The 22,200-nt window shown below is 37.6% G+C and overlaps 1 protein-coding gene across 7 annotated transcripts in view; it reads left to right on the top strand.

Annotated features, from left to right (window-relative positions):
* Positions 1-22,200, top strand: part of MYO1B (myosin IB) — a 185,816-nt gene that overhangs the window by 134,322 nt on the left and 29,294 nt on the right. For all 7 annotated transcript variants that reach the window (XM_064373229.1, XM_064373227.1, XM_064373228.1 and 4 more), the window contains exons 14-20: positions 8,217-8,321; positions 10,205-10,267; positions 12,825-13,025; positions 14,158-14,384; positions 17,442-17,642; positions 19,230-19,323; positions 20,198-20,347. In XM_064373229.1, coding sequence (XP_064229299.1) covers positions 8,217-8,321; positions 10,205-10,267; positions 12,825-13,025; positions 14,158-14,384; positions 17,442-17,642; positions 19,230-19,323; positions 20,198-20,347 — 1,041 coding nt within the window. The remainder of the gene's footprint in view (positions 1-8,216; positions 8,322-10,204; positions 10,268-12,824; positions 13,026-14,157; positions 14,385-17,441; positions 17,643-19,229; positions 19,324-20,197; positions 20,348-22,200) is intronic.

Here is a 22,200-nt window from a genome sequence, read left to right as displayed (position 1 = left end):
CTCAGAAATCACTGCCAAAATTAATTTATTTTTAGCAAGACCTCAGGTGACTGTCACTAAATGGGCAGAATGCCAAAATCATTCTTTACACTTGGCAGGGAAAAAGACTTATTACCTAGCACATTGCTGTGCTGGTCTGGATTTAAATGATTTCGTGAACAGGGGAGATAGTAAGCACAAATTTCACTAGAAAGTTAGAATCAGAAGATACATTCAATGACATTTCTAAAATCAAAGAAACTAATTTTGTTTTAATTTTGCTATAAAAAGATTATTGATCTTAAGCCAATGGGCAAGGGCCTCATATCATGTCACAACATATGGAAACTTTAAAAAATAGGATAATGAGGTTGTAATGGGACATCCAGTTAACTTTGTCTTCCAGTAGGTCCTAAGATCTAATTAGCCATGGAGAAAGAGACGCTTATAACACTCAAAGGCAACTGACTTATAACTCATAAACAATTTGACTCATTTCTCAAATATTTATTGAGTTACCAGATACCAGTAGTAAAACATAACTAAGATATTTCTTGTCTGCATGGAGCTTAGAGTCTTGGCCCTCAGATTGAGGGCCTGTTGCTACCAGAGGACACATCCTATCAGGTAGGAAAGTCTAATCAGGAAACTATTACATTTTAAAAGTTTGTTTGCTACAGACCTAATCAGAACAGAAGTCAGATGTTTCTGTGTAAACATCCTTTAACTTGGTGCTGGGTGAAACACCCTATGCCCTTCAGCAATCCAGGAATATTTTTCACTTCTGGTTAATTCAAGTTTCTCTCCGTGCCTGTTTTGCTGAATGTGCTTTCCTTCTGCAAGTTACACCATCATTTTTCTCAACACTGTTTCAACTACAGACTTCAGTTTATGAAAATGCCTGCATTATATTTCTAAATATTCTTCCTTTCTTCAGAGGAATACTCTGTTTTAGTGGTTCTCAAACTTAGCTGTGCATTGGCATCACCTGGGGAGCTTTTGCAAATTCTGAAGTTTAGGCTGTACCCAGAACAATTATATCAGAATCTCTGCAGATGGGGACGCAGCAGCAATGTTTTTAAAACTCTAAGTGATTCCAGTGTGCACTCAAGGTTATGACCAAATGTTCTATTAGACAGTAATCTCTGGAGTAAACTGCAAATTCCAAACGTGGTGTTCATGCTGTTTAGCCACTGTATGTAATACCCTTATAAAACATTGGGCCTCACCTACTGTTCATCCGGGCGCGGTGGCTCACACCTGTAATCTCAGCACTTTGGGAGGCCAAGGCAGGTGAATCACGAAGTCAGGAGATCGAGACCATCCTGGCCAACTGGTGAAACCCTGTCTCTACTAAAAAAACAAAAATTTGCTGGGTATGGTCGCTTGCACCTGTAGTCCCAGCTACTCTGGAGGCTGAGACAGGAAAATCACTTGAACCTGGGAGGCAGTTTTTACTCCGTTTAAACAGAACTATCAACCAAGGCCAAATCCAGTCAGTTACATGTCTATAGTAAATCTTCTAATAGCCATCAAATTATCAAAAGTTAATTTTCCTTCTCCATGCAGTAAACACTTTCTCTTTTTTTCTCCCCAGTTCCTTGAGAGAATCAAGATTTGTTTTTTTGTTATATTTAATTATTCTCTCCATTTTCCTTTCTAAGCCCTCTCAGATTAATCTTGAATTTTAATTATTTAATAGCCTGTTTTTTAATAAATAAATTTATTTATGGGGAGATTAGATTGGAGATTTGGTTGGGGGCTTTTACCTGCTTTTTGATACAGAGTTACAGAAATTTTTTTTCTTTTAATAAATTATTCACATGCATTCTCAGATGCCAGCCCATGTTTTCCCAGATTCTCAGCAATGTTAGAGCACATGGAGACATCAGGAAGCTGAGAGTATTAGGAAACCAAGAAAAGTAAGGACCTAAAGTACTACAGGTTCAAATACAAGGGGTCAGAGGATAGAAGAAGTGTTCAGATCCACATCAAGGCAAAAATAAAAATTTCTGTGATATTTTCCACCCAAGTGAAAAGAAGCTACTGGAGTATAAATAACAATTATTTTTTCTTTGCTGTGTTGTTCTTCAGTTGACCATAGGAATTAAGAGCTCTGCCTTTTAGGATACCCTGGGCATCTCTTTAAAAACTGGACAGTAAAGGGCAAGACTTTTTTTTTTTAATGCATCTAATTGTTCCATGGCCCCACAGTTCCCGTGAAAATGCCTTTTTTAGCTGAGCTGGTGGAAACCTTTCATTCCCTATGATCTGTCTCTAAACGGAAGAGGGAAACTGATGCATTAAACCATGGGTTGATGACACATGGATTTGACTGCAAAACATTCCAGCACCAGCTGGAAGTGCTGCCTGGCTGGCCACATGTGATCTGATGTTAGCTTGGAAAGCAGAGCAGTGGAAGAATGATACCAAAAATAAGGTGAAGCGAGTTAAATTTCATAGAGGAAAAAAATCTTGCTATACATCCTGGTAGAACGGAAGTCCAACTTCCCAAAGGAAGGAAATTATAATCCAAATACTCCAATTCCACACATTTTTGTTTGGACATTCTTACAACTGAAAAGATGATCTGTGATTCCTGAGAAATATTTATAGCATATCCATTAAAGAACTGCTATTCTTTTTTAAAAGAATATATTAGGTTAAAAAGTAAGTTGAGCAGTCTACATTGATTTCAGCTCTTTTTGTACTAATCTGACAGTTTTTAAAACTGGCAGATAATTCATAGGAAAATCTGATTGGTCATTAGTGTTCTGTAGACCAAAGCAGGCAGTAGTAGCTGATTCTTTCACCTTTCATACAGTGGAGCTAGCTTCACACAGGCAAAGTGGTAGTTACTTTCAGTGATGGACTCCTTATTTATCTTGCCCTCATAAACCTCACTGAAAGTGACCCATGTATGGTAAGAGTATGATAGGCTAGATGCAATAATTATATCAAATAAAAAAATCTAATACTTGGGCAAGAGTCATTGTAGCCTCGTGGGTTCACCTCAAGATTATAGGACTTGAGTTCTGAATTGTTTTTAAGAGAAATGTTGGCTATAGTCAGCACCTTCTACTCTAGTTTCTTGCCTTCATTTTGTCCTTCTTAGGCTAGAAAGCTTATCATTGAAAAGGAAGGAAACAGTTTAAAGTAGATTTAAAAACAAAAATGGTGACAGTTGCTGTAGTTTGTAAAATAAAGATAAAGAGCACCCACACTAGAACTGTGTGAACAGCCAGCAATCCCTGAATCCCTGAACTGGCACCCCTCCACATGTGTCAGTCTCATGAATCAAAGTCTTATAGCATATCTTTTATGGATATGTGTAAATATTTCTCAGAAATCACAGACCATCTTTTCAGTTATAAGAATGTCCAAACTTAAATGTGTGGAATTGGAGTATTTGGATTATAATTTTCTTTCTTTGGGAAGTTAAACTTCTTTTCTATGTAATATGTGGGTATTTCTTCCAAGTATAAAAAGTTTTTAGATGAAAGCCTATTTTAAAATACTTAAGACAAACACTGTAACATTGTGTTCCTTAAAATTTGCTCTATTTGAGTATATACCTGGAAGAAAAAATGTTAAGGGAAATTTTCTAAACCTTTAGCCAATCATTCAATTTTGTAAAGGTCTAAGAAGGAGACTATTTAATATTAAATGGTTTTCTCATGTATTTTGAGGATTTTTTCAAGTTTACTTTTTTAAAAAGCAGTTTTTGTTTTGGAGCCTATTTCTTGATGCTGTGATATTTTAAAATGGACTGTGGTTAAGTATATTATATTTTTCTATAGGAACAGCATTATAATAAGCCATCAAAGGCTTTAACACCAAGTAAATCTTTGCAAGGACCAACAGCATATTTTACAGTGGTAATATAGCCCAACTTCCCTAAAATAATGATATACACAAAAAAACTGTGGATTTTATATCAATGTATTGACTCATTTATTATGCAGGAGACTTCACTGTATATAAAAATACAGAAACCCCCAAGCCAGCATGTTATATTAAAAATTTGACCTCAAATGAAAGTGCTAAACTATAAGAAACACTAATATGTAATTAACAGTATTTTTTGCTCAAATAACTCATGGTCTTTGTGTTTGGGGTGCTCACTGTTTCTAACACAGAATATTCATCTGCACTCTCCCTCCCATCTCTCCATCCCAAATACAGAGGCACAGAGCTGCCTTTTCTATTTACTATCTTCCTTTCAATATTTATTCTTTTTAAAGAGCATTCCAGTTTTAACAATATCTGTTTTCCTTAAGTATCTTCAGCCTCCTTTGTTGCTAAGGAGAATATACAAAGGGATCATTATTTTTGATACATCTTAAATAATTTCTGTTGGAGTTTAGGATTGATACTTGTGAGTATAAGCTAGTTATGAACCAACTGTGAGTATGATTTTCTGGGGTTTTTTGTTAGTTTGTTTTGTTTTTGATGTTGATAGGATGGTCCCAAAGTCTAGAATGCTTAAAAAAAGGCCCTAGCATTTAAAATTTGGTTATATTGTATACGTCTAAACATAGTAAGTGCTCACTGTCCCAACCTATAGTTGGTAACTATAGTGTGAAATAGAGAGAACACAGACACCTTGCTGTTTTGCCTGTGTTCTCTAGCAGCCTCAGCTTCATTCAGGGAGGATGTGTAATGGAAAAGCCCAAAAGGTATTTGTTTGAAGGTGTTTCTAAGTTTTAGTTTTATTCCTTAGTCTTCAGGGATAAATGTGGGTAAGACAGTAGAGAAAAATTGCATGGTTGGAGCATGGGTGGAAAACTGGAGAGAGGAGATGAGTCATTACTGGGGCAAGTTCCTGCCCACTTCCTCCTCTGGAGACTTTGATTCATGAGCCTGACATATGGGAGAGGGCCCGGCTCAGGGATTGCTGGCTGTTCACACAGTTCTTGACAAACCAAAAAAGTCTCCAAATATAAAGTTGCTTTGGGGCCTTCATATTCATCTAGTGGTTTCTAGTCTCAGTTTAGCTATTTTATGAAGGAGAGGGGGCCCAAGTTGAAAACCAGGTATTAATTTAATATTTGTATTAATGGAAAAATGTGTTAGACTTATACACGTTGGAGTTCTGTGAAGAACTGCTACAAGGCTATTCCTTAATTTTCTGCAGATTATTGTTTATTCTTTAAATTTTTACAAGTTTTTAATCATACGTGAAGTCCCATTTTCCTCCACATTTGAACAATGCCAACTTCAGCTTAGATCACAAGAGAAGTGTGTGTCTTTAGCCTTTACTTTCAGCAGTAATGATCATCTAGGAGACCCATGACATGTTTTGGACTTTGGAGGTATGTTTGCAATAGATAATAGATGCTGATTTTTGTGGGGAAGTAAGTTAATTCCTACATCGGTGATTGTGCTATTCTTTTTTTTTTTTGGCAGGGGGAGTGTTTTTTTAGCAGTAGAATAATGTTGGAGAGTCAAGTTTTTGTTGTTAGGGCATCTCCGGTAGAATACTTTCTCCTTGTTGGTTTTTAAAAGGAGCCTCATCACAGTACTACACAGGGATGTGTCACTGGTGTGGGAAAGGGAAGTTACTTATGGATCTTGCTGGATCTCTTCACTTTTTGGTGATCCACCAACCACTGCTGCCCCTGACTCTTTGGGTGGATGTGGACCTTGGGTATATGTCATGCATGTTCTCTTTTTCCTGATAATTTAGAATTAGAAGCATTAGGTTCTGAAGCCTTAAAGCTTCAAACAAGCTATGTGATTTATCATTATTTCAGTCAAACCATTTTTATCCTGAAGAATTCTCCCCTAGCAAAACCACAGTTGAGACATCACAGGAAGGTATTGTGGTCCTGCCTTTTGAATTGATAGGACATAAGTCTTGACCGCAAGTTTTACACCAATCAAAAACACAGCCTGAATGGTAAAAGCCATCATTTGTAACTATGAGTTATGTAAGACTCCGAGTGAGGGGTCCATCCCTGGATGGGGAGAATTAGAGGTCAGTAACTATCAATACATGCTTACTTTTAGAATTTTATTGCTAATTAAGAACTGACTGCATTTTGTATAATCTATCCCTTTTTGCACCAGAATGCAGTAAGTATGACCTGTTTGCAGTGCTGGTCTGTTGCATGCTCCTGTGTTAATAGCTTCTCTAATTGTGTGAGTTTTGCAGTAAGTGGTTGTTGATTAACCGTGTGGATACAAAATATAGAATCCATACAGGAATTTTTAAAGGTTACGGGGAAATTTAATTTAGTTGTAACTTAATCTTTAAATTGTTTTGTAATTGTGAAGCTTTGCCTCTGGTTTCTAATCTGCTTGTGTGTATTTCGTAGTCCTGTTTTAGAAGTGTACTTTGAACTGTTCATAGCTATGCAATGTGTATGAGGACACTAAGAAAAGGTTTCCCTTTCCTTCTCATTATTTGCCACTTGATGACTTAGCATAATTGGGTTGCAGTAGCTCCATGGGCACAGACTTGCCAAATAACAGATATGCTCTATGAGACTGTCGTCTAAAAAAAAAATCAAAGATCTGCTATTATAAGTTATTAATATTTTACTTTTACTTATAGGTTTATTTATAGTGGCATTATATAGGTACATATCTTAGCAAAGCAATTTAGACTTTCTGATATATGGAATGCCTTTATGCTGAGTATAATAATAAGGCATCTATACTAGACCAACTTCAGTTTCTAATCGAAATTGTTAGCTCTATGATTTTGAGCACAGGGTTTTAAAAAACTTGTGTGAAAATGAGGAAGTGCCCTTTGTATCTGACTACATTTGTCAAAAGTGTTGAAAATAAATGTTTGCCCTTTAGTAAGATCCTTCAAGACTTAAAACAAACAAACTTTTATCCTTGACTAAGTTTGGTATTAACAAGATAAGTCACTGATAGTATATTCACATGTGTTATTTATGAGTTTTAGTTTAAAATTTCCTCTGATCACTTCATCACTGGTGATTAGAAATTCCTAGCTGACTCCCAGGAAAGAATGTAGTTAGTTAGATGCTGCAGTATAATTATCATTGCAAAGTTTTCTTAGGTAGGACCAAAGTTGATTTTAAAAGATCAACTTTCCGAAGACTCTGTTAGTTTTTCCCTTCCATCATGTGCGGAGGGATATGAAGGCTTGTAGCTCTGCCCGTTCACAAGGAGCACTGGGCTTTGGTGGCACCATTACATATGGGCTCTCCTTGCTCATTAGACCAGGACTGGCCACCATTGTGGGAGAAGAGTCCAGTTTCTCAGTGGTGGACTCACACTATCCTTGCTTCCACTGCCTCTATCTCTGGGCAATAAAGGAAAATAGAGGTAAAAACAAGTTTTAGTATCAGATCTGCTTCTTCCTGGAAGGTGTGATTCTTGATAAAATGTATTCATTTGGTGCCCTCAGGATGTACAACAATACATTAAGCCCTGCAGCTTGTTCAGAAATGTTAGGCATGAAGCTTCTTTCAATGAATTCATAAGAGATGAAGGAGAAGCTACTCAGATTTATCAGTGATCAAGGGTGTGGGCCTTCTACAGAGAGAGAGATTGTTTCTTGTCAGGGAGATGTTTTAATTCCTTTGGGGCTCCAGTTGGTAGCAACTTCATTTGTTCATTCACTCATCCAATACACATTGAGAACTTGCTAGGTGTGAGATGCTGTGTAAGGGGCGGGAATACAGTGAACAAGAGAGCATGGTCAGCCCTCGCCCTTAAGAATGTACAGTCTAGTGAGGCAGATGCTTATGAAACTAGTCAGTACATGTGTACACTCATATAACATGATTTATTAAAAAGGCTAGAATGTAAGAGTCAGAGTGAGGGATCCGTCCCTGGATGGGCAGAATAAGAGGTCAGCTCGGGAGGACTTCCTTGAGCTGTGAAGTGTCACCTGAGAATGGAAGATTCAGAACTTGGTGACAGAGATTGTGGCACTCACTGTGTCTTTGCTGATCCTTCAGCAAAGGAAGTGAGATTGTTTCTAGCTTCTCTGTTTTGGATGCTTCTCTGTCAACTAAAAATCTTCATCCTTCAAATATTGCATCATTCATGTATACTTCATTCGTTCAATTACTCATGACCCACTCCTCGAGTGCCTGCAATGGGCAAGCGTCTGTCCTAGGGGCCATGTGTGGGCCACAGTTAAATCTGAGAGATCATGTGTGGCATTTCTCATGGGTTGAGATGCCTGAGTGTTATTTTTTGGGAGAGCTAGTGGCATGGTTTATAAGGCTTTTTTCATTTTCTCCACACAGGACAACAGCTTTGAGCAGTTCATTATTAATTATTGTAATGAAAAACTGCAACAAATCTTCATTGAGCTTACTCTTAAAGAAGAGCAGGAGGAGTATATACGGGAGGTAATGTTGAAATGCTTTTTTAAAGTGTTGGTCCTTTTTTAATCATAATATAAATTAGATTTAGAAGATAGTCTAAACAAGAAGCCATACAAAAAGGCTACATACTGTATGATTCCATCTGTCATTCTAGAAGAGGCAAAGCCATAGAGACAGATTGCCTATAAAAAGCTATAGAGTCAAGGGTTGCCAGGAGATAGGAGTCATGGGAGGGTTGTGGCTGCAGAGACAGCATGAGGGAATTTTGGGGATTGATTATGGTGGTGGTTACTTGACATTATACATTTGCCAAAACTTAGAGAACTGTATACCAAAAAAAGTCAGTATCACTCTAAGTAGATTTGAAAATATTTTGAGACTTGTTCAATATCAAAAAGCATTGAGTCTCCAAATTTATGACAAAAGTAGGTAACAGTTACTGAGTTCTTACTACATACAGGTATTATATTAAGTTCTATGTATGGATTATCTCATTTAATGTAATCTTAAAATAACCAGAAGTAGTGTTTGCAGAGTCTTTTCATCATTAATTTTAAAATATATATTTGCTTTTTATCCTTTGTTTTAATAGCCAGTCTTTTTCCAAGTATAAAATTGGTTATTTAAAAAAAAAAAGGGGGTGGGGAGGGGTGGGGAGTTATTTTATTTATTTATTTTTTTTTGAGGCAGGGTTTCACTATGTTGGCCAGGCTGGTCTTGAACTCCTGACTTCATGATCTACCTGCCTCGGCCTCCCAAGGTGCTGGGATTACAGGCGTGAGCCACCACACCCAGCCTATTTTATTATGTTTATATTTTTTTTCCTTTTTTATTTATTTGCCTTAATATTTTAGTAATGATATTACCTGTTTTCCTTCATTTTCTTAGTATCATTTTAAGTCATTAAGGACACTGAATTCTTTTTTATCTTTCTTTCTGTATAGAGTTTTCTAATGTGATTGTTATCCCCAGTGACTTAGTAAAACAACCCATTTACTTGAAAGCTAAATCATAAATATTTCATCTTTATTTTAGAGTACTCATTATGCTTCAGAAATGTATTATATTTGTCTGACACCTTTTGGTTACATAAATATTCTAAAAGCACGATTCATTCTTTTCCTGTCTTCTCATCATGAAGAGAATGCCCAAACTTTGATGTGAAACTTAAAACAGTTTGTACAGATTGTTTAAAACACATCTAAGAATATATAGGAAGATTCCTAGCTTGCTGTATGAATTAAATTTTTTCCCCTTAGAAGAAAAATAAATGTTTACATTTATGGACAAAATGTAAGTAGACACAGAAAGATTACATTTGGCTTTACGGATTTGGCTTTGTAGCCAGTGTTAGGATCAGTGGATAGGTTTTCATGTCGTTCCTTATGTTGAAAATGCTTTGTCGTAGCACTGGCGTTTTTTTAACACTTGAAATAGTTAACTTCCCTACAGTATAAAATCGACTCTAAAATTAATTTTTTCCTTGTGATTACAGATTAAGAGCAGAGGAATCTAGGCCTTAAATTCTTGGGATCAAGTTCTAACTTATTTCCTTATAAACATTGTAAACATATACAAAGTAATATTGACCCAAGGGCCTGTTGAGTAAATATTTGGCCCAGGGCCAGCGAAGTGCATGGGAAATTGCCGCAGATGGGAGAGTGGAATGGAAGACTGTCTCAGAACAGACCAAGGGTGTTCGCTTCAATCAGATTATGTCAGTGGTAGGCAGCTGCATTGAGAAAATTTTGGGAACTGCCTGTGACACTTGCAGTTCCAGTTCTTATAAAAAAAAAAAGATTCAGAGAGGAAGGGAAATATGATAAGATGGGCAAAGTCTGTTTTGTGGATGGTAGTGCTGTGGCTTCATCTCGTGTAATTAGATTTTGTTCTGTTTGGTCTTTTAGGATATAGAATGGACTCACATTGACTACTTCAATAATGCTATCATTTGTGACCTAATAGAAAATGTGAGTACTTTGTTTTCTAAAGAATGTTTTAGTACCATAATAAAGCCTTATAAATGTTCTCAGTGGCTTCAATGTTAAGCATTAGTATTTCCACTGTTTTTTATCTTTTTTTTCCAAGGAATTACAGAGTTCTAGAGATTTTATTGTAGCCCTAAGAGATCATATATGGTTCTTGAACACATACATAGACAGCTGGATGTTTTGATACTTAGCCAGGATCCCCTGTGGCCATGCACGTCCTGTGGCCATATCACAACGCCCTTTTATGACCTTCAGACACCAGGCGTTAAAGGTACCAGCCTTTCTTGTGTGGTTGGAGCCCAGGTCTATCCCATGGCTCCTGGGCATATGAGTGCTGATTAGAGTAGGCTCTGAGCAGTCATCCAGTTTTTGGCTAAATCAAAATATCCATTTCATTCCCCAAACCTTAATGACTTAACATATTATGCACCAAGTATCATATTAAGTTTAAGAGACATAAAAGGACAGCCTCTGGAGCTGAATTAAGTGGGACCCCAGAAGTGGCTCGAGCACAGCTGTAGCCTTCACTCAGATCATATATGCAGAGGGCATTGCATGTGTGACTGCAGGTGGCCAGGGACCTTAAATTTTTTCAGATGACCCAAGTATGTGTGCATGTGAAAAGGATTAAAGTGTGAAAAATTATTGGATAATTTTGAGCAAGCTTTCTGAGTCCAAGATTTTTGTTTTTAGATCATATTCTGTACTTTATTATAAATGAACTAAATGTGGGAAGACTGACTTTGTGTGATTGGAAAACAGGAAACTCATTTGTTTTATGCTTATGATTACTAATACCTGACTTTGAATAAGTAATTTGAAATAGTATATAAGCTTTATTGCCGTACAGTCTTTTTAGCAAGACCTGTTTAGTGATAGGTGAGTACTGTGTTTCAGGAATTCCATCGCATGCTCTGTATGAATATTAAGTCATTTTCTACTTGTCTATTACAAAGCCTTTTGGGAAATATGTAATGAACCAATATATTTTTCCCTCAGTATTCAAGATATTCCTAAAAGTTGTTTCTCTGATTAAATTGAACATTAAAAATAATATTCTAAGGCATCATTGTTCAATAAGAAGTAAACTGTGTTTCAAAAAACCTGAACAGTGTTGAAGGGGAACACTAATATTCCATACAAACAATTCAAAACTCTGATTTGGGCCCTGAAAAGTGAATTTCCTTAAAATTTTCCTGGTACATTTTTTGAAGGAGGTAATTTGCTATGGTAATCTTAATTTTCAGAATTTCTGGTTAGTATGTTTCCCTTGATAAATATAACCTTGCACTTAATTATTCTCCTTTAAGAAGGGAAGGAAAAAAAAAAAAAAAGAACAGTGGTAATACACTTAATTTAACCAGATTATCTCAGCCAGAAATCCCCTTGCTATATGATTGAAGAAGCTCATGTTCACATAGGAACCTGGGTATATAAAGGAAATGCTTCCTTCCAGCATCATTAAACAATAACGTTTGTTCTGGGGATGTTATGAGCACACTTGATTCCTGAGAGTCCACACTTCCCCTGGGTTTTGTGTGCAATGAATAAATGCTGGTCAGAGGGTGTCGTGGCCTTGTGAGCAGAAGGGAAGAGGAACAGAGGACTTTGCCTGGGTGGAAGTAGGTGGGGTTGATGCTCAGTGGAGTGGATTGTTTTTGGAATTAAGACTTATGACCCCATAGGGTCAGTCCAAGGAGTAGCAGTCTTTATTTAGCAAAGTAGAAGCTTCCTGACTTCTGATTCAGTTTTAGGGCTGACTACTCTTGGAATAAAAATGACCACAGGATCTAGTTATGCAACAAATAAATTTTCACTTAGGTTTAACATCCATTTAGAAATTCCACATGAATTTCTAAAATCTGAGTCTATATGAAACAGATATTCCTTTTTGTTGTTCTCTTTTTCTCTCAGAAGGAAAGAGTGACAGAAACAGATATTCTTGAAATCAGCTTGATTGCAGTGATTGTTAAAAGCAGCATCTCAAATCACAGCAATTTTTTCTAGAAAATAAACTTTATTTTGAACACATGAACAATTTGGAAACAGAGAAAACGAGTTTCCTTCTTAGGAGTGAATCAAATAATGGCCTTAGAAGAATGTGCTTTGTGATTTGAGACATGTTATAGAGGCTGTATTGTCACATTCATTTCTGCTTTCAGATTTGTTTTTGAATCTTTGAGGTCCAACTTGTCTTTTTCTAACGGTATACATTTCAGTCATCATCAGGGTAAGGTGTCTGAGGCAACTCCTAGGTCCTGTTCTGTGTGGGGAGAGAGAAGCCGAGGAGACACACTCTCCCAACCACACCACCATACACACACCTGGGATCCTTTGGGAAAGGGCTGATTCCTGTGGCTTTTGTCATTTGTTTTGTTATAAACAAACAAATACTTTTTGTTTTAACTGCTTTGTGTTATAACCGAACAGACTTTTCTTGTGACTAAGTTCATTGTGTTTGATGGTGTAATTAGGAGTAATTATTAAAACAATACAGTGAGGAAGGAAGGAAACTTTTTTATTTCCTTTCTCCCAGAACACAAATGGAATCCTGGCCATGCTGGATGAAGAGTGCCTGAGGCCTGGCACAGTCACGGACGAGACCTTCTTGGAAAAGCTGAACCAAGTATGTGCCACCCACCAGCACTTTGAGAGCAGGATGAGCAAGTGCTCTCGGTTCCTCAACGACACGTCTCTGCCTCACAGCTGCTTCAGGATCCAGCATTATGCTGGAAAGGTATGGAGGAGCTGTGAGCACCCACTCAGGCCTGAGAGTTATCCCTGCAAGGAGGCTGTGCCTCAGAGATGGGCGTCCTAAACCCCATTAACTCGTGAGGACAAATTGAGCTGCTAAAGTGGTAGAATCAATAAATGTTCAATAGAAATAGAATCTGGGCCATGTTGACTGAAATCTTATTAATATAGAAAACCCAAAGCAAAGCTAGTGGACTTAATGAAGAGTCTAAATATATTTTTTAAATCATTTTTATTATTTTCTAACTCTAAGCTATCCTATTAAAAATATCTATCAACACTATTAAAGGTGATCTGCCAATACGAATTAGGAGTCAGTAAAGATCTAAGGCTTTAAAAACACAAGCTGTTCAGCAAAAATAATGAATTGTCTGAGATTTCGAAATGACATTAGGGAAAATATTTACCTTTTTTAAAAAAGCACTTATTTATTTGGTTAATATTTGGGGGAACTAATTTTATGTCATCTAACATATAAAGACAATGCTAAAAGCAATCATAATTGGTTAATCTTTAGAATCCTGAAAGATCATTGATTAGAGCTAATACTTCCTTTTTCATAAAATTGCAAACTTCAAAGCGAAAAAATTCTTGATTATATGTTTGTAAAAATTAAGAATATAGTATCTGAATTACCTTTAATTTCAAAATGTTAGAACTTGGTTCTTTTTTTTTATTAGCTTATATTATTAAAAGATAGTTTCTGACCAGTTTTTCTGCTGCTTCAGGATAGCTATGAAAATGTTGTTTCTATTTTGCCCTGTCTACTTTTAAACAGATTAGAATTGGCATATGAGAACTAAAAAATAAAAGTAAAACCTCAAAATATGTTCAAACTCCTAAAAAATCCAAAATCCTTTGAAAATGTTATGATAACATTTTTGGAGTTTATTCTTGCAAATCCTGAATGGTAATAGAATTTATTTTGATCTCGTCTGTGATTTAGACAGATGGAATTTAAACTGGGAGGCGAACTCAGTATGAGAGTGTGACTGACAGGTCAGGGATTTTTTGATGGTGAAGGAAGAGGCTGCAGTGTAGTCTTGGAGTATTTTTAATAGTTTGACATTATAACATGCCATGTGCCTGTCATTGAGTTCCATGTGCTCTCGTAGGTGCTGTATCAGGTGGAAGGATTTGTTGACAAAAACAATGACCTTCTCTATCGAGACCTGTCACAAGCCATGTGGAAGGCCAGCCACACCCTCATCAAGTCTTTGTTCCCCGAAGGGAACCCCGCCAAGATCAACCTGAAAAGGCCTCCTACAGCAGGCTCACAGTTCAAGGCATCCGTGGCCACTCTGATGAAAAACCTACAGACCAAGAACCCAAACTATATTAGGTATTCCTGGCATGTGAAACTCTCACAGTTCAAATGTGAGAGTACCCTGAAGGAATATCATTTTTCCCTTTGCTTCAATCTGAGTGTAGCCCAAGCAGAGGGCAACTAAAGTACCTACAGATTACATAACCACATCTGGGATTGGCTTAAAAAATGCTCCTAAAATAAGAAAGTAAAAAAGTAAAGTGTGGTGGAGAAGATGATAGATCCTTAATGAAGTGCAGTGGTTGACAGCTAGGGGTTTTCAACTTTCTATATGTTTGTTATTGTATTTTTAATGACAAGAAACAAAATGTAAGTGTTTTTTCTGGTCAGTGTTTTGCAGAAAACTCTTGTTGGCTTCATTTGAGATTCTTGTTATATTATCTTAGAGCACAGCATTGAAGCAAGTGGCTTTAGTTACAACTCTAGCACTTCATGCACTTTTTTCTTCCCTGTGAAAGATGTAGGCCTGGAGAAGGATTCCTAAAGCAATCTGAAATTTTTCAAGGCAGTAGAAAGAACTTCTCTTTTTTTTGAGACCGAGTCTCGCTCTGTCGCCCAGACTGGAGTACAATGGCGTGATCTGCAACCTCCGTCTCCTGGGTTCAAGCAATTCTCCTGCCTCAGCCTCCTAAATAGCTGGGATTACAGGCATGCACCACCACGCCCAGCTAATTTTTGTATTTTTAGTAGAGACGGGGTTTCACCATGTTGGTTAGGCTGGGTCTTGAACTCCTGACCTAGTGATCCACCCGCCTCAGCCTCCCAAAGTGCTGAAATTACAGGCATGAGCCACCATGCCTGGCCAAGAAAGAACTTCTTAAATAAAAGGGGCCAGGCACAGTAACTCATGCCTGTAATCCCAACGCTTTGGGAGGCCAAGGAGGATGAATCACCTCAGGTCAGGAGTTCGAGAATAGCCTGACTAGACATGACAAAACCCCATTTCTACTAAAAGTACAAAAATTAGCTGGGCCTGTAATCCCAGCTACTTGGGAGGCTGAGGCAGGAGAGTTGCTTGGACCCAGAAGGCAGAGGTTGCAATGAGCCGAGGTCACACCACTGCACTCCAGCCTGGGCAACAAAGCAAGACTCCATCTCAAAAAAAAAAAAAGACCTCTGGGAGTTTCTCTTTTTCTGCTTTTAGGGCATCTTAGACATAACTATCTCTAGATTTAGTAAAGACCGACTAGGATTATAGTTTACTATGTGTGTATTTGTTGAACTAGATAACAAAAGATATGTGTCTAGTGGGTCAGATTTCATGGAGCACACCCATACCCACAAATACCTTCTATGGTTGTCTTTGATAATCAATTATCAGGAAACTAAAGCGAAGAACATTTTTATGTTTAGTTTGTGTGCCTGATATTTATATTTGCAGAAATGTAAGTAAAGACAAAACCCTCTGGTTTGATTGCAATCAGATTAGAACATATATTGGAGAGGATCCTAGTTTCAAAAAAGGAAAAAAACCCAAGAAACTTTCTGTGATGAGTTACTTTTGTTATTCTCAATTGAATAATTTTTTTTTTGCATCTTGACTATATTGTATTGAGTTATCATTTATATGAATTGATATGCACAGATCTGAAGTGAACAGTTCAATTATTTTTTTTAACCATTATATATACTTTAGTAACCACCACCCAGGTTAAGATGTAAAACATTTTCATTCCCCTCCCTTTTTTATTTTTACAGCTTTTTTTTTTTTTTTTTTTTGAGACAGAGTCTCACTCTGTTGCCCAGGCTGTAGTGCAATGGCACGATCTTGGCTCACTGCAACCTCTGCCTCCCAGGTTCAAGCAATTCCCCTGCCACAGCCTCCCAAGTAGCTGGGATTACAGGCATGCAGCACCACGCCCAGCTAATTCTTTTGTACTTTCAGTAGAGGCGGGGTTTCACCATATTGGCCAGGCTGGTCTTGAATTCCTGACCTTGTGATCCGCCCGACTCCCAAAGTGCCGGGCTTACAGGCAGGAGCCACTGTGCCTGGCCTGTTTTTACAGCTTTCCTCAGAAATCTTGAACGCCAAGGTTGTGAATATATTATTATATTTTTCTTCTAGCAGTTTTGTAGTTTCAGATTTTATATTTGGGTCCATTTTCCCCCCATGTAGATATCCAGTTGCACTAAAACCACATTGAAAAGAAAACAATCTCCTTTTCTCATTGATTTGCTTTGGTTCCTTTATTGATAATCAGTTGACTGTATATGTAGGGACTGAATTTACTAGGCTGTTCTATTTATCTATTTGTCCATCTTTAAGCCAAAGAGTTGGCATTATTTTTATAAATGGTAAAAGAGAAAACTTAGTAGCATCGATGCCAAACAAGTTTAGATGTAGTTGTCCACTTAAGTGTGTAATTTCACAGTTGTAGTTAGGCAGCCATAACTGTGAATGTTTAAGTATTAGGACACAGGGATTACAGCAGTATGGTCTAAAGCTAACAATGATTTAAGCAAGATTGACGTTTATTTCTTAAGTAACTTCTCAGTATGAGGACTCCAGAGCGGACAGGGCAGTTCTTTCTATTTTGTGGCTCTGCCATTTCCTGGGTGTATGCCTTGTCTGCATAGTCAAAGATGGCTGTCAACATTTGCAGCCAGCAGTAATCGGGAGGAGACCAAGTGATAAAACACACTCATCATCCCACGAGGTTCCCTTGTGTGTCTTGTGTCGATCCCCCACTACTACCTCTCCCCAGAGGTAACAGCTGCACTGATTTTTAACCATGGATTAGTTTTGCTTGAACTTGATATAAATGGAATCATAACTACAGCATGTACTCTTGTGTTGGACTTCTTTCACTCAATGAAATGTCAGTGATACTCATCCACGTCGTTGCATGTGTTAGTTTGTTCTTTTTAAAATTACTGTGCCCGCAGTGTTGTATTTATTTTTAGGTTGTTGTAAAATGATTTGAAATAATTTCAAAAGTAATGATTAGGTTTCTCAAGAGTAACAAGTAATTGTTTTGCTATGAAACAGTTATATATAATACTTTTGTAAAAACATAGACAATTTTATCCATAAAAGGCAGTTTATAACCTAGAATCTTTATAATCTTTAAGGTGTATCAAACCGAATGATAAAAAAGCAGCACACATCTTCAACGAGGCTCTCGTGTGTCATCAGATCAGGTACCTGGGTCTTTTGGAGAACGTCCGAGTGCGGAGGGCAGGCTACGCCTTCAGGCAGGCCTATGAGCCTTGCCTGGAAAGATACAAAATGCTTTGTAAACAGACATGGCCGCATTGGAAAGGACCAGCCAGGTAAGAAATTTAGTGACCATATTTAATAGTGAATATTTTAAGTATTCAAATAATCTTTTTTTCACATGCCGTTAGGTAAAAGAGAATTCTCTAAAAAACTGAGTATAACCTCTGTTTTGGACCTTCTTCCGTTAGGATACCATTTTGTGCTAAGGTCAAAACAGGACTTAACAAATACACATTTGAGACTTGTATGTCAATAATATTAATTTTTAGAATATGCCCAAGGTAGGTTCATAGGAGGCGATTTGTAATTGATGCATTTATATTTGTGTAGAATTAGAGGCAGGTTGGATTACCACTTGTCATTTTTCCCATGAGGCCCCAGAGAGAATCAGTGGGTGGGTGAAGGTCCCTCTCTTTGCCTAGATCTGTACCAGTTGATAAATAGATGACAGGAGCAGGTAGGATTCACAATGTCAGCATTATTGCTAGGAAAGCTGGATTAGATAATGTAGCTTGGTCCTGGGGCCATACAGCTTTCAACTGGTCTGTCTTGAATTGCATTTACTCATCCAGTCCCAGACAGAGTGCTGGACACCGCAGGCCCAGTGGTGTATCCCCATGTCCTGAGAGTGCTCTACAGGCAGAGAGAACTGTGTACTGACGGGCAGCTGCTACAGGAGGGAAGTCAAGCCTTGCTTGTGCAGTGACCTTCCTTCTGCTCTCACCAATCAGAGGCTGCTCCTTTGCAGGCTGGAGAAGTTTGCCCCTAATACTGCAGGACAGCTGACATGCCTGTTTCATGGGCCTAGGCAGGAAATGGGTGATTTTCATTTAATTTTACTGGTATTGCCTACACATTCTCAGTGCACCTGGCCTTTCACAGGAACATCAGCATTCTTAGGACACTTACTTTATATTATAAGAAGATCTAGAAACTCCAGATGTATGGTGTGATCTCTGATGCCTAATTTAATACCCTAATTTAATGTAAGATTTGGGTGCTGTTTCAGTTCCCATTGCTAATTTCCAGAGTATTATGGTAAACAGGTAACCATAATACAGACCATGTATTCACTCCTTGCCTGGCATCTAGTCCACAGGTGGGTGGAGTGAGGTTTAATTCTAAAGACTGATGTTGAAACCCTGGTCCAGGATGGAGAGGTCAGAGCCAAGTCCAGTTCCTGCTCCCACTGGGTGAGGCCCACATTCTTAGCGTCCGGTTGGTCTGGGACTGTGTCTTGGGCTCTGCTTCCATTCTCGGGGCAGAAACAATCAGGAATCAACTGAGTGAGTTCAAAATAGATCTGAGTTTCTTGCACACCCTCCTGACCCAGGTTAGTACATCATTAGAGTTATATTTGATACAAGTATTGCCTCTACTAATGAAATCAAGAATTGGCTTTAATACCACATGTCCTAGACTACATAGTTCTGAACCCAAATTTACTTCTTCGGTGCTTACTGGATTTGGTTTAATTTGTGGAAAATTCTTTGATAGAAGGATGATAACTGAAAGAGCAATTACACTCGGAAATGAGGCTGTGTTTTATACCACTGAAAACCTGATCTCACGATATCTCATGATATAAGATAAAACTTTTTATAACTCAGAAAACTCATTGTTTTTATTTTTTTTTTTAGGTCTGGTGTGGAGGTCCTATTTAACGAATTAGAGATTCCTGTGGAAGAATACTCCTTTGGTAGATCAAAGATATTCATCCGAAACCCAAGAACAGTATGTAACCAAAATCTTTACACTCTCAACTTAAGCTGGAATCATATAGGAAAGTTCTTAAAATATGTTTAACTTTATAACATTACATGAGACGCTACCACAAATGCCACAAAACACTTGTGTGTTTATCTACAAATAACCAAGAGGCAAGGACCTATAAGTGGAAGAATGCGTATTTTTTATGAACCATCAAAGTCTTTGATCTGACAGATTGTACAACACTTAAGAAATCACAAAGACACTGTTACTACAACAGTACAACCTCACCATTCATAGCAACTGCAGGTAAATGTAGTCTGTATTTGTAATACCTGAATTATACATTAATTTTTAAAACTACAGCCTCTACTATTTAGAGGTACAGGAAAGCACTAAAATGAAAAATTTTTTTTAAGTAAAAAAAAATACTTTCAGCATTCTACCTCATAGGACACCAAGGAAATCTTTTTGTCAGTGAATAGATAAGTGTGAAGTATAATGAGTATAGCAGGTGATTGGTAATTTGGAAATGTTGAGATTTCGGAAAGTACTTAATTCACTTAAGAGAGAATTTTTTCCAGCATCTGCCTTCCATTAGTAATTTGCATCCTCATAGACAGTGTGAAGGTAAACTTAAGCTCAATTCAGCCCCTCTCTGATTCGTCATAAATTCTGAATCACTGGAATAAAAATTTTAAGTCTTTCATGAATTCATCAAAATAATTTTCTCATGGACCATTATCCATATCATATACAATTAATGTAGTTATTCAGTTCTTTTTTTCAATGTGATTGACTCCAACATCATGGCATTTTGTCTCCTGGAAATTCCTTTCCTGTATGCTGTGAGGTTTCAGAGGATTTTTGATAAAGTCCATCTATCGCTTCTTATTAGTTATTCAAATTAGAAGACCTGAGGAAGCAGCGCCTGGAGGACTTGGCCACTCTCATTCAGAAGATTTACCGGGGGTGGAAATGCCGCACATACTTCCTGCTAATGAAGAAAAGCCAAATTGTGATTGCTGCCTGGTTCAGGAGATACGCGGTAAGAGTCTCAGTCATTTAAAATCAATAATAACAATGCTAATTGGCCAGCATTTGTTATGTACTTACCATGTATGTTATTTTTACATATTTAATTCGCCCAACATGCTCTTAATTGTTCTTTCTTTTTAAATGTGAGAAAATTGAGACACTAAGCTGTTATATAATTTGCCCACAGCCACATATAAGTGGCAGAGCTGGGATTTGAATCCAAGACAGTATTGGAGCTCAAGTTCAGTGTACTACACTGCCTTTCACTGATCTAGCTGTATTTGGTTGGAAATACATTTTTAATTTGGTCATCAGATTGGAAGAGACAATGTCATTTAAGCTTTTGATTTGGTTGGGCCAGTTTTTCAATATAATTGGCTATTCTTTATTTGTTGTAGCAGCTTTGAAAGTGGCTTTAATTCCAGAAAGCTAATGCCATGTTTTTGTAGATTTCTGGTTTTGGTTAAAGGATTGCATTCTCTTTAGTCCTTAGGTATCTGGATCTATTAACTATAGGGAAAGATTCAATAATAAATTTTGTTTACCTAATTAATATGAAGTTTCTTTTTGACATTTCCTTCCTCACTTGATTGTAGAGGTTTTGTTGAAGGCATACCACAGGTTTGAGAAAAGCTTGAAGGTTTGCCTCAAGGCTAATTGGAACTTGGGCTGTGTCCTCACAAAGTGAATTAAATTTGCACTCACATCTCCTTTATTATATTCGTCCTCTTTTTCAGCCATAAAGAGGCTTTACTATAGGGCTGTATGTAATCAAGACATAATTATGCTGACCTATTCTCACATAATACATTGTAGTTTATTATTTCCAAATTTTATAAATTAATGAGGTACTTAAGTGATTAAGCTAAAGAAAATCAGCTTGAGAGTATCTTTACAATGGCTCATGCTAGTTAAGATTATGACCAGCAGTATAAGTCTTTTCTTTTCTTTTCTTTTTTTTTTTCTTTTTTGAGACAGAGTCTTGCTCTGTCACCCAGGCTGGAGTGCAGAGGCTTGATCTCGGCCCACTGCAACCTCCACCTCCCAGGTTCAAGGAATTCCCTACCTCAGCCTCCTCAATAGCTGGGATTACAGGCACTCACCGTCTGGCTAATTTTTGTATTTTTAGTAGAGACGGGGTTTCACCATCTTGGCCAGGCTGCTCTTAAACTCCCGACCTCATGATCCACCCGCCTTGGCCTCCCAAAGTGCTGGAATGACAGACATGAGCCACCACCCCCGGCCAGTATAAGTCTTAAAATATGAATCTGCCCAGCTATGTGAATGACAGTCATTCACATGCATTCTGCAAAGGCACTTTGACTGTTGGCACCAACCCTGGTGGCCGTGGAGTCTCCTCTGTACACCCAGTAGCACTCCTTAACTCTGCTGCAGATTCATAATGCTCTGTTTTCTGTTTGCCTGAGAAAGGACCAACAAGTAAACAATCCTCAAGGAGCCCTTTTTACAGTTTCTTATTTTGAGGTCATTAAGAAAATCCAAGTTTACAGGTGTGCTGGATTCATCTGTCTTGAATTCTACAAATGTTTTTGAAACATGTTAACAAGATGGGCAAAACAACCTAATTCCTGACTTCCTAAAGTTTTTATCTAGTGAAAGACAATATGCATTTAAGCAAACAAATAATCAGAACAATAATAGACGGTTGTAAGTGCTAGGAAGGAAATAGAGAACTGAAATAAAGAATAATGGGGAGGCGGGATGTGACCTAAGGTAGAGTGGCTAAGGAGAAACTTCTGGGCGGGGCCATTTGATCAGAAGGATGAGAAAGAACAGGCAATGCAAAGAACTAGGAAGAGCAAGTACTGTTTGCACCTTTTCTCCCAATATAAAGTTTTTATG

This window comes from Aotus nancymaae, unplaced genomic scaffold (assembly GCF_030222135.1).
Source record: "Aotus nancymaae isolate 86718 unplaced genomic scaffold, 86718_ANA_hifiasm-v0.15.2.pri h1tg000008l, whole genome shotgun sequence".
Taxonomy (NCBI): domain Eukaryota; kingdom Metazoa; phylum Chordata; class Mammalia; order Primates; family Aotidae; genus Aotus; species Aotus nancymaae.
The sequence above is the reverse complement of the archived record's forward strand: the minus strand, read 5'-3'. Positions and strand labels throughout refer to the sequence as shown.